Source organism: Galeopterus variegatus, unplaced genomic scaffold, assembly GCF_000696425.1.
Source record: "Galeopterus variegatus unplaced genomic scaffold, G_variegatus-3.0.2 Scaffold14, whole genome shotgun sequence".
NCBI classification, from domain to species: Eukaryota; Metazoa; Chordata; class Mammalia; order Dermoptera; family Cynocephalidae; genus Galeopterus; species Galeopterus variegatus.
Window position 1 is genome coordinate 516,089 of NW_007726125.1, and position 22,298 is coordinate 538,386.

Here is a 22,298-nt window from a genome sequence, read left to right on the forward strand (position 1 = left end):
AGCACAGACATTTAAGTCAGACCCAACCTCCACTTATTCTCTGGTATATCTGGTGACGTTGAGTGAGTAGCTCAATTCCTCTGTGTCTTAGTTTCCTCTTGGTTTTTGTGGTTGTGGTTGTTGTTGTTTGTTTGTTTTTTGGCAGCTGGCCAGCATCGGGATCAGAACCCTTGACCTTGGTGTTATCAACAATACACTAATCAGTCAGCCTCTCCTCTGTCGAACGGGTTGTATCCTTGGCTGCAAGGCCTAACCTAAAGGCTCAATATCCCCATTATAGGCCAGGGAACTGAATCCCAGGGAGGTTGAGGAACTTGCTCGAGGATGCACAGCTCCTAAGTGGCAGAGCTGGGGATGGAAGACAGGCCTGCTGGACTGAGAACCCTGCTCCTCTCCCTCTGTCACCCACAGAGTGAGGGGCTGTCCTTCCCGGTTCCCTCCCTGCCTCTGTTGCTTCCCATCTCTTCCTCCTTGGGCTCTGCTGCTGGGGTCCTTGGGATGCTGAGCCAGCTTTTTAGAGGAATAAGTGGAGCTGTCACATCATCGGCACCTCTGCATCCTGGAACTTAGGGGCCACCAATACTACAGCCTCTCACCTGGCACAGCGACGTTCCTCACTACAACCCGATGCTGACACAGCCCGTGGGGCTTCTGAAGACCCAGGGCCCCTTTCTTCTTCTCCACATGACTTTCATCTCCCAGAGGACTTGATACCAGCCCATCTGTTCTTCTGTCACTTTGAGATGCTGGGGCCACAGCCATAACCGGCTTGCTTCATTTTCTGTGGTAAATCTCTGTTCCTGGACCTTTGTTTCTCCTGTCCTTTCTGATCACTCCAGATGAAACACAGCAATGTCAAAGCCAGGAGGAGTCAGGGCTGGGGGCTGATGTGACCTAACTCCTCCCAGAAAGCTGTGGAGTGAATGAGGAAGAACGTGATTATCATTGGCTCAACTCCTGCCTTTATCACTTGCTGGCTGTGTGACTTAGACAGATAAGAGGTTCTCCGAGGCTCAGTTTGCTCATCTGTAAAGTGAAAGTAAATATGCCCTTTTCCCTGGGACAGTCTGTATCATGTGCCTGGTCCATAATGTGAGCTCGGTGAATGCTGGCTGAAAAGAGATTGGAAAGAGCTGACAACCCTTAGTTCTGCCTGAAACCGCAGAGGCTCGAGACATGGGCAGGAGAGCCCATGAATGGGCGCTTCCTTTTCTTTGAGGCAATTTAGGAGCATGGGAAAGAGTGGATTTGGAAGAACTGATGAATCTCCCATCCCGTGTGGAGGGAGGGGAGCGGGGTACACTGAGCATCCCTGCGTGCCTGGGCTGGGGCCAGCCCGTGTCTCCCACATGGGGGGTCTGGAGAGGCAGCATGGTGCAGAGTGTGCTTGGGGTTTCCCTGGACAGCAGGGAATTCCCACCTCGGGCAGCCTTGTGGGGGATTTCTGGGCCCGGCTTACCCTTGCCTATGTCCTGCCCTTGCTCCAGCCTCAGGGGGGCCCCGCGTTCTCCACTTACATGACTTCAGGAAGCTGGCCAAGCTCTCTAGGGTGCGCCCCTATGAGTCCTCACCCCCTGGACACCTCCCGCCTGTGTGTTCTCTTCCTCCCTTCCATAGGTGAGGTCAGTAGCGAACCTTCATGTGGCAGGCAGGGGGTCTATTCTGGGATTTCTCCACTTCCTCTGGCAACTGTGGGAAGTCCGATGTGTAGGGCTGATGGAACAGGGTTTCTTTTGGAGGCTGGTGGGTACGGGGACTCGAACCCTTGACCTTGGTGTTGTCAAAACTACACTCTTACCAACTGAGCTAACCGGCCAGCCCTGGAATGGGGTTTCTTTTTCTCTCCTTCCTTCCCTTCTTTTTTATCTTTAAGCAAGAGATAAATAAATGTTGCCCTAAGATGACAAGAGAACATTGAAGGAGATAAAAGGAGAGTAAAAGGGAGAGAGAGACCAGAAGCAGAGGACAGAGCAGGATTTGGACTATACAGCATGATGAGGGGAGAGATGAAAGAGGAAAGAAAGAGATGAGACGGGAACGCAGGAGCGAGTGGCAGAGTGGAGGATGGGGTTGCCATGGAAACGAGAGGAGGGGAGGAAAGGAGGGAGAGGAAGACGGGATGGAGAAGGCGGAGGGCGCAGTGCAGGAGGGGCCAGAGGTGAGGCTTGATGAGGAGGAAGGGAAGCCCCGAGGGGCTCCCAGGTCTGAATCAGTCACCGGTATGGGGAAACTGAGGTTGGCCAGGGAGGAAGACAAGACCCAGAAAGCCCATCCCCGCCAAGAGCTGACAGGATGGAGAGAGCTGGGCCTTGGCCCTGGACAGACCAGCTGGGCCTGCTCCACCCTGCCTGCAGGGGACTGCCTCAGTTTCCCCATCTGTAAAATGGAAATGGTACTCCCCACCCCAGAGGACTGCCCAGAGGTCTAGAAATATGTGCTTTTCACAGGGCCTGACAAAGTTCAAGCCCAATAAATGCCCTTGTTGTCCTTTCATTTGCGATTCTTATCTTTGGCCCTTGAACTTGTGAGCCAGGTTTTATTTTTCCCTGTTCGGTGAAGCTGGTGATCTTTGGGTCCAGCATAGTATACTTGTTTGGGAGACAGATGTGCTTTTTGCTTCTGGAACTGGAGGAAAGATGCAGAGCCTTCCAGAAATATGAGGCCTGCTGTCTCCCCCACCCCGGGAACAGGAACTGGTCCTGAAGCACAGGGAACAGAAATCCAGGCTTGGGGGTTTCCATCTGGCTGCTTTCCAAAGCTGGGCACAGCAAGGGCCTCTTTTTCTCTTTGCACTTGAATATGGGTATTTTCAAAAGGGCAGTGATTGGTCTGGTGAGCAGACTAGGTCTCTGCCCTTGGAGAGTCTGGAATCTAGCTGGGATGCCAGATATTAAGCAAATAATTGCACAAATAGATAAATCACTAACAAATCATTAAAAATTAAAATAAGGTCCAGGAAGGAAAAGTATTAAACTTGAAACTGCTTAGAACTTAGGGTCCCAGACGTGATTGTGTGGGGAGGTCAGAGGCTTCCTGAGGAAGTGATGTCTGAGTTGAAAGCTGAAGGATGAGGAATGAGGAAGAGCATTCCAGGCACAGGGAAGAGCATGTGAGAAGGCCGTGTGCAGGCAGGGTCTGTTAAAATGAACAAAGCCCATGTGGCTGGAGCATGAAGGGAGAGGGGACAAGCCACATGCTACGAAGTGGCCTTGTAGGCAGGAACCAACCATGTTGCCTCGTAGGCAAGTTTGTAAGGTCCTTGGTGAGGTGTTTGGACTTCCTTGTAAGAGCCTCGGGAAGTGACTGGGATTTGGGCAGGGGGGCATATCATGACTGATTGGTAGCAGCACAGCCTTGTTTTGGTTCTCTTTCCCTTACTGACTGTTTTGGCATTGGAGGGCAAAAAACAGCTACGTGGCAGAACTCTTGAGAGCTCAAAATACTTCCTGCAGGTGGGTTGAGTGGTGGAAATCCCTTGCTCCCCACATCCTACCATGCCCACCCTCACAGCCCCCAGGCCATGGAAGGCAAACACCCTGGGCCAGGAGGGGGCACCGTGTTTTACATGGATGGAAGAAAACACACTAGGAATCGGGAGCACCCAGGTTAGTCCCCGTTGTGAGGCAGGGGCCTTGGGGCCTTAGTTTATACGTCCGAAAAATGACAACATTAAACAAGGAGGGCCCCCGAAGTTCTAGGCCTGCCAGTGAAGATTCCAAGACTAGCCTTGAAGGGTATACAGCCAAAGTGGCTGAGGCAAAAGGGTCTTCAGAGAGGCCACCATCTGCGTAGGAGAGTCAAGCATCCCTCCTTTGCAGCAAAGAAACTGATAGGGCCACTCAGTGGACGTATGAACTCTCAGGTAGGAGGGTCCAGGGCCCATGGCTTCTGGGAGCCTGTTGACTTCAGATCAGAGGCGGCACATCACTCCTGTACTTATCATCAAGGGGACCCTCTAGGTCTCATTCATTCATTCATCCTTGGTCCCTTGGTGACTGTCACTTCCTTCCCTTCCCCTTTTCTCCCACCCTGGTGTCTTTCTCTCAGCACACTCCCTTGTGGGCCTGCTCTGTACCCCTGCAGTCACTGTCCTCTAGGGCTGGACCATCTGCAAGGGGGAGATGACCCATAAACAGATACAGTTATGAGTCAACGTGATTGTATCCCTGAGGGTTGTCCAAAGAAATAGAACCAGTGGGATTTTTATGTACAGAGAGAGAGAGATTGATTTTAAGGAAGTGGCTCTCACAATTGTGGGGGCTAGCAAACCCAAAATCTGTAGGGCAGGCCGGCAGACTGGAAACTCAGGCAGGATTTGTATGTTCCAGACTTGAGCCAGAATTCCTTCTCTGGGAAACCTCTATTTTTGCTCTTAAGACCTTCAGCTGATTGGATGAGGCCCACCCACATCATGGAGGATTATCTGCTTAAAGTCAACTGATCGTAAATGGTAATCACATCTACAAAATACTTTTGTAGCAACATCTAGATTAGTGTTTGAGCATACAACAGGGCACCATAAATTAACCATCACAGTGATGTTCTCAGACTGGAGAAAAGGGCCCTGGTCCTGCCCCACAACACTTCCCAAGAGGCAGTGCTTGCATTAAATCCTGCAGGAGGGGAAATTCGCCCAGCGTGAGGGAGGGGCAGTCCTGGCAGAGGAATCAGCCTGTGCGAAAGGCCCTGAGGTAGGAAACATCAGTGTGTGAGGTGTAGAGGGCAGCAGAGCCTGACTGGGAATAGTCTTGGGTAGCAAACGAAGACATGAGAACTCCATTCCACAGGCCACAAGGCCGAGAGTGGGCTTCTGCACCAGAGACCTGCATTCTAGTCCGTGGCTTCACCACCACGTGTATGACCTTGGACCAGTCCCTTCCCCTCCCTGGGCCTCGCTTTCCTTATCTGTAAAAAGAAGGGCTGGACACGGTGAGCCTCAGGCCCTTGTATGTTTTGTGGGTTGGGGTCCTGTGTCGGAGGACTCTTGAGCCAGGGCTCAGCAAATCTGTCCACAGAGAAAAGGGGAAGCTGAGGCAGAGAATCCAATGAGGAAGGACACACGTCGCCCCCTCCGCCAGTCACCCCGACCTCCCCCACCCCCCCAGCTGCTGAGTCCTGTGGGCTGGGCAGAAGTGAGACAGCAGCAAGGAGCCCCGGGGTTTGCACAAGACTCCTGGCTTTCACTTCCTCTTCCTTTCTGGGGATGTGAGTTTACCTTTAAGTCTATTGTAAGGAGGACAACAGAGGAAACAAAGAGGGTGGTTTCATTATGAGGTGAAGTCCCATGAGTGTTTTTACAGCTGTGTAATGCCTGGCATTTCCGCCTCTCCTCCCCAGCCCGGCTACCTGTTCTGCCACACTCTGGGCTCAGCCTCTCTAGCCCTGGGGCCTGGGTTCCCATGGCAAAGTGCAAAAGAGCCATCCCCTCTCCCCCAGTAGTGCAGCTGGTGACGGGCCAGATCCCAGAGGGTTTGAATGCCAGACCAAGGAGTGAGACCTTGTCCCTGTTTTGTTGCTCTGATGGGCGCTAAACTGCCCCCATCCCATCCCATCCCACCCCACCCCAGTGCTGACCTGCCTTCCAAGGATCCTGGTGCTTTAGCTGTCAACTAAGCTCACTTGGGTCGGCTCCCAGAGGGTGAGAACTTTGTTTTGCTCCCTACTGAATCCCTGTGACCAAGAACATGCCTAGCACCTAAATCCATGTGGAGTCAGTGTTTCATTTGCAGGACTGGAGATCACAGCCTCTGAGCAACCTGGTGATTCAAGGCCAAGATGGAGGCCAAGGGGCAAACATAAGCCCTGGTTGCTGCTGAGGCTGTGTCAGAAAGCAAGGACCCACGAGGCCCTCAGGAAATAGTTGTCAAGTTGAATTGACCACAGGTGCCTGATGACATCCCAAGCCAGGGCTGCCAGAAGCCCCAGAGAATTCCTGTGTCTTCACTTGGGTTTTGAGGCCTCCCAGGTGGTGGAAGTTAGTCAAAGAATATCCAGATGGCCACCAGGCCCTGTTGATCCTTCAAAATGCCTCCTGTCCCGCCAGCCCCAAGCCCGGTCAGGCCTTGGGTGACTTGGTCACTCTGCCCCACCATCTGTGTCCCAGGGGATTCTGGCCACCCTGTTCTGCCTGACACTCCACTGTCCCCAGAGCAGGGATGTATATACGGTCTCCATGAGAGGAGCTGTTAGAGCAGGGATGAGAGGAGGTGCTGTCACATGTTGGGGAGGGGACCAACACTTAACCCACCGTCGAGGTTCCACATACGCCCTTGTGTCCATTTTACAGATGAGGAAACCAAGACCCTGAGGGGTCAGGTGACTTGCCCAGGGTCACAGGGCACGTCATTCATTACAGCTCATATCAGTGTTTGCAGGAACCACAGTATAATGGAGAAAGGGGCAAAACACTAGATGGAGTAACTCTGGGGAGCCTGGGTCTGGTCCCTGCTTTGGTGGGGAAGGTCTCCTGTGGAGCCTCCGAGGTTGAGAGGAGAAGGAAAGCCTCCCCAGGGACTCCCAGGAGGGAGTGATGCTGAGCCCTGGGAAATAGGGCATTCCTGGGCTCTGGTGTCACAGCAGGGCCCCCTGCCTCCTCCCCCTCTACTCCTTCCCCTCCCCCTCCCCTGCCTTTGTTTCTTGGCCTCCACAGCTTCCCTTTCTCTCTCCCTCCCCCTCACTCAGGCTCCTCCTCTGCCCCCATTCCCTTCCTATCTCTTCATTTCTCTCTCTCTCTCTCTCTCTCTCTCTCTCTCTCTCTCTCTCTGCTATGGCCTCCCTTCCCCCTACTCCCTGCACAGCTACAATCAGGCAGCTTCTCTATCTCCCTACCTTTAACATTTACTTTCTCCCGACCCTGGGGACCGTGGGGGCCCTGGTAGGAGGCTGGGCCACACCCCCACCAGTTGTCTCCTGTCATCTCACTAGCCGAGGCCATGGGAGAGCCCAGGGCAGTCTGATCTTCCCTTTCTTTTGGACATTGTTGAGAGCTCTTGTTCTGAGTCCTCAGCACAAGTGATGGGGAGAGGCCTTGCCCTGAGGAGGGAGGTGTCACAAGGGGGCCACCAGGCAGATGACAAAGAGGCCTTGGGGTGGGGACACAGCCTGGCGCATGGGTGGTGCATACCTGGTGGGCTGCCCTCGGGGTTGGGCAGCCCTGTGCCAGGGCCCAGAACCACAGGGTTGTAGCCTGTGAGAAGGCCCAGAGGGGACGGGAGAAGTGAACCAAAAAGCTGGCCCAGGAGGAGGAACTAGTGATGCCAGGGTCACAGAGTCCCCTGCTCCCCACTGCTCATCTCTGTATATGGTGGACAGATGGAACACACACGTGAAATGCGCACGCAAACACACACACACACACGGATGGGTGCCCCCGTGAACAGGATAGCATGGACCCAGGGCTCAGCCCAGCCTGTAAGTCCCAGTAAACAGGCACTTACAGGGTGCTGTGTTCTGCTCAGGCAATGTCCATCATCCAGTGTAAGAGCAAGCAGGGACCGAGTGCCAGGGGCTGTGGCTGGATGAAGACTTCCAGTAGAAGAAGAGACCTGAGGAGGGATCCTGCTGCCCTCGGGAAGGCCCCAGTTCCCCCAGCTGGCTGGGGCCCTGGCCAAGCCCGCCAGGGAGCAACCTGCAGCTTCATGGTACAGTCTGCCCAGGTCTTGCCTATGTGCCCCTGCTGGCCCCTGGTGACCCAGGGCAGCTTCTGAGAGCCAAGGAGGCTGGGCTCAGAGCCACGACGTGGCCTCCCAGGTTGCACAGCTGCAGGATCCACACAGGCCTGGCTGCAGACCCAGCTCTGCCCCCCATTCACAGGGCACTCTTGAGCATGTTACTTAGGCCCAGGTTTCCTGAGCTGTGAAATGCGGAGCACACTACCCTCCCATGGGGTTGTTTTTAGAATGAAATGGCTCACCTGGGATCTGTGCGTGCTTAGTAATGAGAAGCTGTAGCTCTTCTGCCCACGTTTGTGGCTTGTCGTTGGCACCTCTCTGTGCCCCGCCCCCCCCCCCCCCCCCCAGGAAGGGCCACTACTGAGTGCCTGACCCTGGCCCTGGGAGGAAAGCAGGCAAGGCAGGCAGGAGTCACCCCAGTAATGCCATCCCCTGTCCTCTGATGGGCCAGGCACTGAGCCTGGGCAGGGGGTACAAACATGAGTGTCTGAGGCCCAGGAGAAGGCCACCACACAGCCAGGGGCACACTGCTTGGTGTGCCATAGTCCTGGGAAAGCTCGAGAGGTCACGGGGAGAGCTGGGAAGGCCCCAGGGACAGGTGGACCTTGAGGGATGTCTGGGAGGAGCAGGAGCACAGTGGGATAGGGAAAGGGTGCCCCAGGTGGAAGAACCGTGTCTGCAAAGGGCAAGCTATGCTGCATGCTTAGGAAGCGGGTGCGTACTGATGCGGCTGGGAGCCTCCTGGAAGGGAGGACACCCCTATGCCACAGTGTGCCCCTGGACAGGTGGCACATTGGCACTGTTTAGAAGAACCTGTTAGATCAGAGACTGTGAACATGACCTGAGGGGCCAGTTTCAGCATTCAATTCAGACAGTGGCCTCAAACACGTTAGCTGTCACGGAACTCTTCTTTCAAATCAGATCTGATGTCGAACTCCAACGTATAAATCAGATAAAAGACATATTTTTATCAGTAGAAATTTAGATATTTAAATGTGTAACATTTAGCTAACAATCAAGAAAAACAATGACACGTTTTGATAGACATAGCCCCGCACTTGGGCAGGTATTGGGACTGAGGAGGGAAAGAGCGAGAAGGAAACTAACGTTTACACTAGCAGTCTCATCTCATGTCCTCACTAGCCCATGAGTCGGGAACCCTTTCCCCCTCTACAGAGATGAGGAGACTGAGGCTTAGGACACAGTGGGACTTGCCTGAGTTCACAGGGCTAGAAATGGCAGAGCTCATATTTGAATTCAGAATCCAGTGCCAAGTCCCACGCATATGCTTCACCATTGATGACCAGATCCTCCTCTTCTCTGGTCCTACCTTTGCGGGGAAGTCTAGAAAAATGCTGAGCACATTGTTTGCCCTAACCCCCTGCAGACACAAGGGCTGCTTCTGGGGGCTGCGTCAGAGACAGACTGCTGTGGCAGGAGGCAGCGACGAAAACTTGCTCAGCTTGCTCAGAAAACCCTGGAGTGGCTGTGGTGGGCACAGCAGGGCAGGGACCCTGCCTCATTCACTTGCGGTCTCCAAGCACAAGGCCTGACCCATAGCAGAGACTTAGGAAATATTTATTGCACAAATGAATGAATGAGTTCCTGCCTAGTGGTTGTCCTCAGTATCACCGAAGCTTTGCTGACTTTGGGGCCCGAGAATGGAAAAATCTCTCAGCTCTGTGGCTTTCTTCAGAAAAGGCTTCCTTTAGAGATCTGGGTAGACAGATAATGGAGACTGTCTGCATGTGGTTACGGCTTTATAATTAATTAAGCCCCTTCACCTGCGTTATGGCCTCTGGGTGCTCACAACCCTTCCATGGACTGGTATTTCCATCCCCAATTTTTAGGGGAGGAGATTGAGGTGCAGATGTGCCTTTGAAGTGACTTTGCTTGTCTTGCAAGTGACTGAGCCAGGACTTGAGGTCCAGCTGCCTGACTCCTAGTTGAGAGCACTTTCAGCAGCTGGCCATGGGACAGAGGGGTGAAGGAATTCAAATTTAGCCCCTGCAGCCTGTTCCAGATGGACCCTGAAGTCCCCCTGTCAGAGGTTTCCTTCTATCTGATCCCTTGCACGAGAGCCCCACTCTAAGCTTAATAGTTTAATCTTTAGTATTCATTTCAAAGAGGCTAAATTCCTGTCTGGGGTATTTTTAGGCCGCCTCAGGAAGGGGAAGCTCCACTGGGTGCTGGGGGAAGGGGGGCACCAGGAGGAGAGCCAGTTTCCTGAGGAAGGGCCACTACTGAGTGCCTGACCCTGGCCCTGGGAGGAAAGCAGGCAAGGCAGGCAGGAGTCACCCCAGTAATGCCATCCCCTGTCCTCTGATGGGCCAGGCACTGAGCCTGGGCAGGGGGTACAAACATGAGTGTCTGAGGCCCAGGAGAAGGCCACCACACAGCCAGGGGCACACTGCTTGGTGTGCCATAGTCCTGGGAAAGCTCGAGAGGTCACGGGGAGAGCTGGGAAGGCCCCAGGGACAGGTGGACCTTGAGGGATGTCTGGGAGGAGCAGGAGCACAGTGGGATAGGGAAAGGGTGCCCCAGGTGGAAGAACCGTGTCTGCAAAGGGCAAGCTATGCTGCATGCTTAGGAAGCGGGTGCGTACTGATGCGGCTGGGAGCCTCCTGGAAGGGAGGACACCCCTATGCCACAGTGTGCCCCTGGACAGGTGGCACATTGGCACTGTTTAGAAGAACCTGTTAGATCAGAGACTGTGAACATGACCTGAGGGGCCAGTTTCAGCATTCAATTCAGACAGTGGCCTCAAACACGTTAGCTGTCACGGAACTCTTCTTTCAAATCAGATCTGATGTCGAACTCCAACGTATAAATCAGATAAAAGACATATTTTTATCAGTAGAAATTTAGATATTTAAATGTGTAACATTTAGCTAACAATCAAGAAAAACAATGACACGTTTTGATAGACATAGCCATTTAGCGTCAGGGCTGTTGAGTGGTGGGTCGCCAGCGTCTGAGATCGGCCTCAGTGCCTAATTTATTTTTATACATTGCCATGTTTTTGCCATATATGTGTACACATTGTATATAAAAATCCTCATAGAGCCAAGCCATTACAAACTGTGACCGCTGTTTAACACCTCACCATACAGTCTCACGGTCTGTGCAAAATTAATTACCTTGGCAGCAAAGCCAGTGGGGCTATGGTATGTGTTGGAATGTGGTACATACTACATTTTAGTGGGTAGGTTTTATAAAGTTAGTTTTTAAAATAGTAGAATCTTTACTTTTTGCATTTTTGAATCAGATTTTTGAGGCATTCTCGAAGGACCATTTGAGAACCACTGAGGAAATCCAGCCTTCCTGTTTTACAGATGGGAAGACTGAGACCATCAAGGGGGAGGCCTTGCCCAGGATCCTACAGAGAGATGGAGGAGATGGTTAGATACACAGAGGGTATCATTGCTCCCTGTAATTGCAAGCATGCCCTGTTCCCAAGGCAGGAGTAGAAAGAGGACAGGGCCAGACACACCCAAAATTAGCCGAGCCTTTGTTCATGCTGAATCTGTGTCTGTTGTCTGCCTGTGCAGCACTGAGCCAGCAGTATTAACATTCCCTTTTCTGCCCACAGCAATGCCCTCCTAGCCAGCCACCGCGGGATGGAGGGCTTCATGGACTCAGGGACACAGACGGACGCCGTGGTAGTACTGTCCTTGGCTCAGGCTGCTGTGCTGGGCCTGGTCTCAGAAAATGAGCTCTTTGGAGCCACCATAAGCGCCGAGGCCTTCTACCCAGAGCTGGGGCCTGAGCTGTCTGGGGCAGCTGTGGGGGAGCCCGGACCACCAGGCCCTGATGTCTACCAGCTGGCCTGCAACGGGCGGGTCCTGGAGGAGCCAGCAGAAGAAGAGGTGCTAGAGGTAGAGGCAGCCTTTGAGAAGCACACCCGGCGGAAGACGCGGCCCCCCGTGCGGCTGGTGCCCAAGGTCAAGTTCGAGAAGGTGGAGGAGGAGGAAGAGCAGGAGGTCTACGAGGTTTCCGTGCCTGGTGACAACAAGGATGCAGGCCCAGCAGAGGCCCCCACCGAGGTGGCCAGTGGCGGCTGTGAGGCCCTGGTGCATAGCAGCGCTGTTAAGATGATCGACCTCAGCACCTTCAGCCGCAAGCCCCGGACACTCCGGCACCTGCCCCGAACCCAAAGGCCAGAGCTGGATGTCACCCCCTACGACCCTCACTTCGCAGACCCGGCCCAGGATGGCTTCCCTGAGCCCAGCATGGCGCTGCCTGGGCCAGAGGCCTTGCCCACGGAGTGTGGTTTTGAGCCACCCCACCTGGCCCCCCTGAGTGACCCCGAGGTCCCCACCATGGAGTCCCCAGAGCCTGTAAAGCCAGAACAGGGGTTCGTGTGGCAGGAGGCAAGCGAGTTCGAGGCTGATGCGGCAGGCTCGACCGTGGAGCGCCACAAGAAGGCCCAGCTGGATCGGCTGGACATCAACGTGCAGATCGATGACTCCTACCTGGTGGAGGCGGGTGACCGCCAGAAGCGCTGGCAGTGCCGCATGTGCGAGAAGTCCTACACATCCAAGTACAACCTGGTGACGCACATCCTGGGCCACAATGGCATCAAGCCGCACTCGTGCCCACACTGCAGCAAGCTCTTCAAGCAGCCCAGCCACCTGCAGACACACCTGCTCACACACCAGGGCACGCGGCCACACAAGTGCCAGGTGTGCCACAAGGCCTTCACACAGACCAGCCACCTCAAGCGCCACATGCTGCTGCACTCGGAGGTCAAGCCCTACAGCTGCCACTTCTGCGGCCGTGGCTTTGCCTACCCCAGCGAGCTCAAGGCCCACGAAGTGAAGCACGAGAGTGGCCGCTGCCACGTCTGCGTCGAATGCGGCCTGGACTTCTCTACCCTGACCCAGCTCAAGCGCCACCTGGCCTCCCACCAGGGCCCTACCCTCTACCAGTGCCTCGAGTGCAACAAGTCATTCCACTACCGCAGCCAGTTGCAGAACCACATGCTCAAGCACCAGAACGTGCGGCCCTTCGTGTGCACCGAATGTGGCATGGAGTTCAGCCAGATCCACCACCTCAAGCAGCACTCGCTCACCCACAAGGTAAGGCTGCCTGTCGCCGGCCTCCCACCCGCCACTTTTTCAAAGGAGATCAAATGAGATCATTTAGGTGATAACCAGATGAACACATCTTATTTTTATAGTTACATATTTATTTTGATGAGTAGTAAAAAGAAATATAATCAAAATTTGTTTTCTAAACAGTAAAACCTTACTTATTCAAAAAATGTTTTGGGCCGGCCCGGTGGCGCACTCTCGGTAGAGTGCGGCGCTTGGGAGTGCGGTGGCACTCCCGCCGAGGGTTCGGATCCCATATAGAGACCGGTCCGCTCACTGGTTGAGCATGGTATGGGCGTGACACTGAGGGTTGCGATCCCGTTACCGGTCACGAAAAAAGACAAAAAGGAAAAAAATAATAATAATAAAATAAAATGTGGGCCGGCCCGGTGGCGCACTCTCGGTAGAGTGCGGCGCTTGGGAGTGCGGTGGCACTCCCGCCGAGGGTTCGGATCCCATATAGAGACCGGTCCGCTCACTGGTTGAGCGCGGTGCGAGCGTGACACCGAGGGTTGCGATCCTGTTGCCGGTCACGAAAAAAGACAAAAAGGAAAAAAAAACCAAAATGTTTTGAATGAAATGCCTGCAGAACCGCTGCAGGATCCAAGGCACACAGTTTGAGAATCACTGGCGTAGCCTAACCTCCCTGTTTTCTACATGGCAGGACCAAGGCCAGAGAGAGGCCAGGATGCCACAGGAAGATGGACTCGGTGGTCAGAAGTACAGAGGGCGTCCTTTGCTCCTTGTCTTTACAAAAGTATATCAAAACCTGTGACTTTAGATATACGCCAAATATGTTTAATTTTTAAAGGGGCAATAGATGTAAGGAAAAATATTTGTTATAGAAAAATACAAGTGGTTCTAGGCAAAGTGGTTTGTGAAGGTGGAAGATTGAGCAGCACTATTCTGATCGACATGACCCTAGACCCAGCCTTGACCCGTTCTCTCCTGCCCTCCTCTCCTGCCTTTCAGCCATCACCTCCTCCCATGGGCCCTCACATCCAGGCAGGTGGAATGAGGCCTCCAGTGTCCCACCGTCCCACTCTGGCACTTGACTACTCCATGGTTTCTCCCCATATCCAACCAACTCAGTCCTTCGAAGCTAAATGTGCGTAGAGCTTCCTTCCTCTGTAATGGCAGCCTACTAGTCAGACTTGTAACCTTCTCTCTCACAGTGGACACTACAGTGAATGGGGAAGCAGCAGCCTGCCAGGCCAAGAATGCAGCCTCCGGCTCTGGGAACTTTTCCTGCTAGAGTAGGGATGATATGCAGGTCTCATTGCTAGGGCTCCTTTAGTTGCTTGGTGGTAATGTTAAGAAGGATTCTGAAGCTGAACCTGGGCTTGGCAGTAAAACTCTATGATTGATTGTTAATGTCTGCAACAGGTGAGAGTGGAGAGTGATGGTACATGCGCTGTAGATGTATTTGCCATCTTTCTCCTCTACTAGGGGACTTAAAAATCCCCATAAGTCCACAAAGTATCTGAAGATAAATAATACTGTGAAGAAAGGCTGAAAGCAAAAAATCAAAGGCTAATAAAGTTGAACACATTCCATCAGCCTAAATTTGCACCATATGCATAGTGTGCTTATAAAGTAAATTCCTGAATGGCAGGGCCCCCTGGTGGTCACACACATCTACTATGTGTCAAGAGGGCATACAACACGAGGCACAACAAAACCCCTGTCTGCTAAAAGAAACAGACACAGGAGCCATTAAATTATAATATAAAACTTTGTGCCAAACAAGCAGTTAGGACAGCAGCTGTGACCACAGACATGTGTCTGTCCCATTGAGCTACTACTAAGTTACTCACTTAGCAAAGAGAGAACACCTCCCAATTTTTATCCTAACTTTCCTGCACAGACAATAAATTGTGCACACAGCACCCTGTCCTGCTCAGGGAGTCACCTCCAGACCACAGGGGAAAAGCATGCTGACAGTCCAAAGCAGAGGGCTTTCCCCTGGAGTCTGTGTGTCCTGGGGCCAAGAGTTCCAACATCCATCAACGATGAGGGTGACCTGTTGAGAATAAAAAGCCTGCCCCACTGAACTAGACTCCCCAGGGAGGGGCCTGGGAGGCTGGATGTTCAACAAAAACTACAGGTGGATCTTCTCACCAGGGAGGTTTGGAAAACACTCTCTCAAGGGGTCAGTGGATGGGCTCCCATGGCTTGACAACTTTTAAAATACTATGAAGAGCTGAGTATGTGTCATTTTTCCTGAGGTGTCCATAGATTTAATCATATCCTCAAAGGGGTCTGTGAACCAAAAAGACCACCAAGAGACAGCACTGAGGAGAAAAACATATGCACACATCCTTCATCTGATGAAACAGTCCACAGCCACCAGGCAAGGGCCATGTCTTCTCGAGCACAGGCCCCTGGTGCCTTGCCCAGTTCAGGCTTATAGTAGGTACCTGGTCAATGGCTGCTGAATGAATGAATGAACACACATGTGCCTCAGTGCACTGATACAGACCTACATTGCACACCCGCCTGGTGGGCAGGAGATAGCAGGCGTGCAGATAGAATAGTAAAGTGCAGCCCATTTCTGCTTATTACTGGAAGGCTTCCTGGAGTAAGTGGCTCTGCCCCAACATTCTTCCAGTAGTTTTATTAATTATTTTTATGTTTCATTTTATTTTTTTCTGGCTGGCTGATACGGGGATCCAAACCTTGACCTTAGTGTTATAACACCATGCTCTAACCAACTGAGTTAACCAGCCAGCCCTCTTCCAGTAGTTTTAAACAAGTGGTACCTGTTTGAATACCCCAGAAAGAGACATTTCCCAGAAGCCGTGCCTTAGTGATGCTATGGCCCTGACACCTCCCCGCAACCAAGTGTCACTTCCAGAGGTTGTGTCCACTGCATAGCCCTGACCATCACCCCCACCCCACAGGGCGTGAAGGAGTTCAAGTGTGAGGTGTGTGGCCGGGAGTTCACCCTGCAAGCAAACATGAAGCGGCACATGCTGATCCATACCAGCGTCCGGCCCTACCAGTGCCACATCTGCTTCAAGACCTTCGTGCAGAAGCAGACCCTCAAGACCCACATGATTGTACACTCGCCCGTGAAGCCATTCAAATGCAAGGTACCAGGCTGGCAGGAGCTGGGGCTGGAGCCAGGGCCTCCCCAAGGGCAACCTGGAGTCAGCCTGCTGTAGCAACTGGGGCCCACCAAAAACGAGCCTGGTTGGTGCAGGAAAGGGGAGCCCTGGCTGGGTGAAACTCTGCCTGGGCTTTGGGGATTGGGGTGGGCGGTTTCAGATCCTAGAAACTGCTGAAATTATGTTTCTTGAGAGCTGGGAATGGGAGTGAAGGTCATGGTGTGGCCACAGAGAAAGGGCCCAGGCCTGGTACCCACTGCAGCTAGAGATCCAAGCCCTGGGTTTCTGATAAATCCAGCTCAGGGAGAGTAGGACAGACTCACAGGGGCAGTGACCAGCAAAGGGTCACTTGTTTCTCTGCTTCTCAGATCACATAGAGAAAGGACAAGAGAGTGCTGCCCATAATGAATGGGATTCTGGCCCAGCCATGGAGGTGGGAGTGAGCTGGGGGTCCAGGGAGGACAGACTCCCCACAACCTAATGGCACCGGCTTGGTGTGTTCCAGGTGTGCGGGAAGTCCTTCAACCGCATGTACAACCTGCTGGGCCATATGCACCTGCACGCAGGCAGCAAGCCCTTCAAGTGCCCCTACTGCTCCAGCAAGTTTAACCTCAAGGGCAACCTGAGCCGGCACATGAAGGTCAAGCATGGCGTCATGGACATCGGCTTGGACAGCCAAGGTGGGTGGCCTGTGCGCAACGGACAGAGCAGGAACGATACCAACATGGCGCACTCAGGAGCCTCCTGTCCAGTTAGGGGAATGGGGAGGCTGGCAAAGACTGAGACCTCATTGGGGTGGGCTCAGGGCTGCAGAGGGGCAGACCCTGGAGGGCCATCATGGCGATGATGATGGGATATTTATGTCTTCAAAGGACTTAAATGAGCTCACATAAACAATAATAATAAAAATAATAACTAACATTTATTGAGTACTAACTGTGTGCCAGGACTTTATTAACTCAAGTGATCCTCGCAGTGAGGTTGGCTCTGTTATTATCCCCCATTTTACAGATGCAGAAACTGAAGGACAGAGAGGTTAGGTAACTCATGCAAGATAACAACACAAAGGTGATAGACACTATCTCATTTTGTGAGATAATATTTAAAATAAGTGGATGAGGGGCCGGCCCGGTGGCGCACTGGAGAGTGTGCCACTTGGGAGCGCGGTAGCGCTCCCACCGAGGGTTCGGATCCCATGTGGAGACCGGTTCCCGCTCACTGGCTGAGCACGGTGCAGGTGCAACACCGAGGGCGTAATAACTTCGTATAGCATACATTATACGAAGTTATCGGTAACTCATGCAAGATAACAACACAAAGGTGATAGACACTATCTCATTTTGTGAGATAATATTTAAAATAAGTGGATGAGGGGCCGGCCCGGTGGCGCACTGGAGAGTGTGCCACTTGGGAGCGCGGTAGCGCTCCCACCGAGGGTTCGGATCCCATGTGGAGACCGGTTCCCGCTCACTGGCTGAGCACGGTGCGGCCGCAACACCGAGGGTTGCAATCCCGTTGCCGGTTCCCGGTACGGGCACAACACCAAGGGTTGCGATCCCATTACCGGTCAGTAAAAAAGAAAATAAATAAATAAATAAATAAATAAAATAAAATAAGTGGATGAGAATGGAAGTTACAAAAGGGGTGAAATAGCAGCTGGAAAGATAAGGGAGAACCAGGTAAAGTCACAATTCCAAGTACACCATGGGACATCCAATGGACATGCAGAGGGGAGCTCTGAGCTTCCCAGCAGCCAAGGCAAAGACTGTAACACAATCAGTCTCACTCTTCACAGTGCCTGCCAAAGAGAGTGTAACTTACAGAAGGCCAGATGGTCCTACCATTAAGATCTGGGAGACATTTCCAGAGAGGATCCTACACCTCAGGAGTTTCAGAGGCGGTTATAAAACATCCCCAAGTGTTAGCAACAGCCTCTCCTTTCAGCACTGGTCAGTAGTAAAAGCACTCATGTTGGGCCAAAACAGAGCTGTTAGTCTCACTGGCCTCATTGTGGGGAGGGGGTGCTTTAGAGATTCTACAGGAAGCAGGGAGCTGATGGCACTTCAGGAAGGTTCCTTGTACAGTTTGGTGCTATTTCTGATGCTCCTTCTGAGACAAACTAGCTGGGAACTGGCCTTGGCAGTCACCAGGTGAGTTGACTCACCATGTGGGATTACTCACTAGAAACCAGTCAGGTGTTGGAGGGTGGCTGCAATAACCCTGACTGGTTTTGGAGCAGCGGACCAGTGAATGGCCTGGGTTTTCTGGCAGAAGCAGGTGTCTCCGTTTTTTGTTTTGTTTTTCAGTTTGTCTATTAAGGTTGGTGCCAATAGGTGCAAATGAAACCTGTTGGCTGCATATAGATGCTCTCTATAGCCCCTTGCTACTCAAAATGTGGTACAAGGACCAACAATATCAGCATCATCACCTGGGATCTTGCTAGAAAGAGACTCAGTCCCACCAGACCTGCTGAGTCAGAATCTGCATTTCAAAAAGATCCCCTGTGCTATGTTACATGGTAAAACTTGAGAAGCACTGAACTAGAGTAGAGCCTCCCAATCTCCTGGAGGGCTTGTTGAAATAAATTGCTGGGTCCCACCCCCAGAGTTTCCGATTCAGTAGCTCTGGGGTGGGGTCGGAGAATCTGCATTTCCAACAAGTTCCCAGGTCCTACCCAAGCTGCTGGTGTAGGGACCACACTTTGAGAACCTTTGATATAGACTCAAGACTGGTTCTCAAATTGGCTGCATGTTGGGAGTCACCTGAGGAAATTAAAAAATGCTGATGCCTGAGTCTGGACCTCAGAGATTCAAATGTAATTAATCTGGAATGAGGCCTGGGATCAGGATTTTTGAAAGCACTTTCAGTGATTCCATGTGCAGTAGAGTTTGAGAACTACTACTCTAGTGAACCTGCCATACAGCTAACCCACCGGGAGAAACCAGAGCCGACCTTGCCCTTTTAGAAATAACTGAAACCTTCAAAAGACTATCCATGCACACCTTGTTCCCAATGGTGGTTAAAGTACAAGCTCTTTCCATATGAGGTCAGTAACCAGGGATGCTTAGGTTTGCTTTCAGCCAGACTGTACCAGGTGACAGAGAATGAAGCAGTGATGGCACTGGAATGGCCAGGGGCTCCAGTCCACCCACCTCTCACATATAGCCTCATGGGCTGAGCAGCTCGGGCTTGATGCTTATGCAGGAGGAAGGCAGCATACAGATGGCAGCTGGATGAAGCCACCGAGTAAACTACTGGGCTGTTTTGGGGGAGGTGGATCAATGTCCTTGTAAAAAAAAATGGTACAGACTATTCCCTGGGGCCAAGTGGACAGGACCAATAGTCTTCATAAACACAGTGGGACAGGGGACAGAGATCCAGAAGTGGACATTTTCCCAGGGTGCTTTATTTGGCTTGTTTTTATAATCAGCTATATAACACGAGGGTGTGGCACTAAGCTTTAAGGAAGAAACAGCCTAAGGTCTGTAAGATTTGGGACAGTTGGCCTTGTTTTTTACAAAGTCAGGAAGGCTCACAGTGTGTCAGGTGCTATGCGCACAAGTAACAGACACCCATTCAGACTGGCCTAAACCATAAGGAAATAGATTAAGAAATGACTTGAAATCTAGGCCATCTTCAGAGTTGACTGATTCAGCTCAACAATGACGTCAGAGAGACAGGCTCCCCTGTCTGTCCACAGCCTCAGCTGTGATTTCCTCATGGTCACAGGATGTCTGCCAGGGGCCATCAGGGCAGTATGCTTGTGTCCTTGTTCACATCCAGTGGAAGACAGTCTGTTCCCCTTAGCTCTTTGAAACCAATGAGGATGTTCTAAGAACTTACTAGCAGGCCTTCCCTCTTCATTCACTGACCACAATTGGGTCACATGCCTGTCCCTGAACCACTCATTGACAAGGGTTGTGATCACACTTAGACCAGTGATTCTCAACAGGGGGTGAGTTTGTCCCCCAGGTGACACTTAGCCATGCCTGGAGACATTTTTGGTTGTCACACTGGGACAACCAGCATCTAGTGGGTAGAGGCCAGGGATGCTACTACACCCTACAATGCACAGGACAGCCCCCACAACAAAAAAAATTATGGCCCAAAAGTTAATAGTGCCAAGGCTGAAAAACCCTGCCTTGGACTTCTGGGGTCTGTGTCCCCCAAAAACACACTGCATCTCTTCTGTGGACAGGGCAGAATGCACTTTGAGGGTCAGCCACAGCCCCTGCCAGCCGGCCTCCCAGGGCCCCCAGATCACATCCTACTCTGTGGAGTTATTCTATCTGGTTTTTGTTACAACAGTAAAAGCTTTGTAATAAGATTTCAGTTTGATAAAAATTACAAGAGGCCTCTTAGAGTTTTTGCCTCACGTATCTTTGTTAACCTACCTTGGGTGTTTTTTTTGTCCTTGGAGAGCCAGGCCCAAGGATACCACTGGGTAGAAGTGGTTTAAAGCACTAATGTTGGCAGGAGATCAGAGGAGAAACAGCTTCCTCCAGCAATCCAAGGCAAAGCAGCAGTGGTTCAAAACAACAGCACTTGCTGGGTGACCTTTGACAAGTTAATTAACCTCTCTGAACCTCAGGCTTTTGATCTTCTGAGTGGGGTTGCTGTGGGCATTGGATGGGATGAGGTATAGGAAGTGCCTGGCATGCAGTGGGTGCCAAATGAGCGGTGTTACAGACACGGTAGAGTGCAGCAGGCTGTCACGTGGCTGTGGAGCATGACCCAAAGGCTTCAAAGCCAGCCTGTGGGTCTCCGTGTGAGGGTGATCGCTGTTAGCACCCACCCCACATACATACAACTTTAGGGCTGAGGTCTGGTGACCCATCTGAGAAGCCACAGGAGCCTGAGGCATCCCAGGGAGGGAAGTCTGAGAGGCAGCTGGGAATGTCTAGAAGCAATGGTCAGGAAGTCCTTTCTTTAGAAAAGTCATCAGCTTCCCGCAGGAGGGCCCAGCTCCTCCCAGGAGGCAGCTGCCAGACCTAACTGTGCCCCTCTCTTTGCAGACCCCATGATGGAGCTGACAGGCACTGACCCCTCTGAGCTTGAAAGCCAGCAGGAGATGGAGGATTTCGAGGAGAATGCCTACACCTATGCTGGCGTGGATGGCAGCGCTGAGGCCAGCGTCCTCACCGAACAGGCCATGAAAGAGATGGCCTACTACAACGTGCTATAGCGCAAGCGCAGGCCAGGCCACCCCAGGTTGGGGCAGGGAGGGCGTGGGGAATGGGGAGACCCACGTGCTGTGGCCTGCACCTCCTGCAGCTGAGAAACAAGCTACTGCCCCACTGTCCTGAGCCCTCCCTCCCCCCAAGTCGTTTGCACCACTAGGGACCTTTAGACCAAATGGAGACTGTACTCTGGCCTCCGCTGGGAGCCAGGCACAGGCCCGTGCATTCTGGCAAGGGAAAGATGACATGGGAGGCCCAGGTCTGGGTCTCCTCGGCCTGTTGTGGTCGGAGGGTGGGAGAAATGCTGATGGGACCATTTAGGGACGGGTCACAAGGGCACCAGCCCTCAGGGTCTCTCCAGGCCCAGCAGAGCTCTTCAGGGGTCCTGACACTGGAGGAAGAGATCACTTGAGCCATGCCCTGTTTTCTTCTGGACCAACTCCTGCCTCTAGGGAATGTTTGAGCTCCCATGCTGATCAGCACTGCCAACCCAAGCCCGGAGTTCCCTTCCCCACCCTGTCAATGACAGCCAGGCAGGGCACTCTGCCTTCTACCTCCTGGTGCCCCCCCACCCCCCCACCCCGTGCTCCTCCAACCAGGCGTGCATGCGCCCTGGCCCTGGCCTGCAGGAAAGCAGGGGAACCCAGCCCCAGCCAGTCCCCTCCCTAACCACCTCCCAGAAGGGTACAGTCCTTCAGCCCTGCAGCCTTATTTGGAAGTGGGTGTCCCTAAGTGGATTTCAATAAATGTCATCCAGTTCTGTCCTGAGCAGCAGTGAGGGTGGGGGAGGCACCACACCAGGGTCCCCCACTGGGAACAAGGCCAGGACATGCCTTTCATCAGGCACACACTAACAAAGACCCTTGAGCCAGGGGCAGGGCAGGGTGAGACTATCACTGAGGACCAAAAAGGGCTGTCCTTGGGGGAGGCCAAGGACCACCTGGGGGGGGACTAAAATCGTTTATTAACAAGTATCCATTTTGAGGATGAGGATAGCCAAGTGTCAGCAGGCTCCCAGGAAAGAATTTTTTTGAGCAAATGGGGGTATTTTGAAGGTAATTTATTATTCTTTTTTTCCTTCCAGCTCTGTGTAGTCTATTACCCTTTTCGATGGAGGTGCATTTTCTTTCCCGCACATAAGCTTTCTTGTGTGTTGTGTGTGCTTCATGCCTCCCCAACCCACAGCAGCCTGGCCGGGCAGGACTCAGGCTCAGTGGGTACTGTTGCCCTGCCCGTGAGCCT

The 22,298-nt window shown here is 52.6% G+C and overlaps 1 protein-coding gene across 2 annotated transcripts; it reads left to right on the plus strand.

Moving 5' to 3' along the window:
• Positions 1-10,584: 10,584 nt before the first annotated feature.
• Positions 10,585-21,719, plus strand: ZNF710 (zinc finger protein 710). 2 transcript variants are annotated; one of them, XR_549714.1, is made up of 4 exons: positions 10,585-12,751; positions 15,670-15,861; positions 16,382-16,944; positions 17,197-17,287. XR_549714.1 is itself a non-coding variant. In XM_008563641.1 (4 exons), the coding sequence occupies exons 1-4, from the start codon at positions 11,291-11,293 to the stop codon at positions 21,059-21,061; spliced, it is 1,998 nt and encodes a 665-aa protein (XP_008561863.1). In that variant the 5' UTR covers positions 10,585-11,290; the 3' UTR covers positions 21,062-21,719. The 2 variants fall into 2 exon arrangements, 1 of the variants encoding a protein (XP_008561863.1); XM_008563641.1 differs by lacking the exon at positions 17,197-17,287 and adding an exon at positions 20,892-21,719 and having other exon boundaries at positions 16,382-16,556.
• The last annotated feature ends 579 nt before the right edge of the window (positions 21,720-22,298 follow it).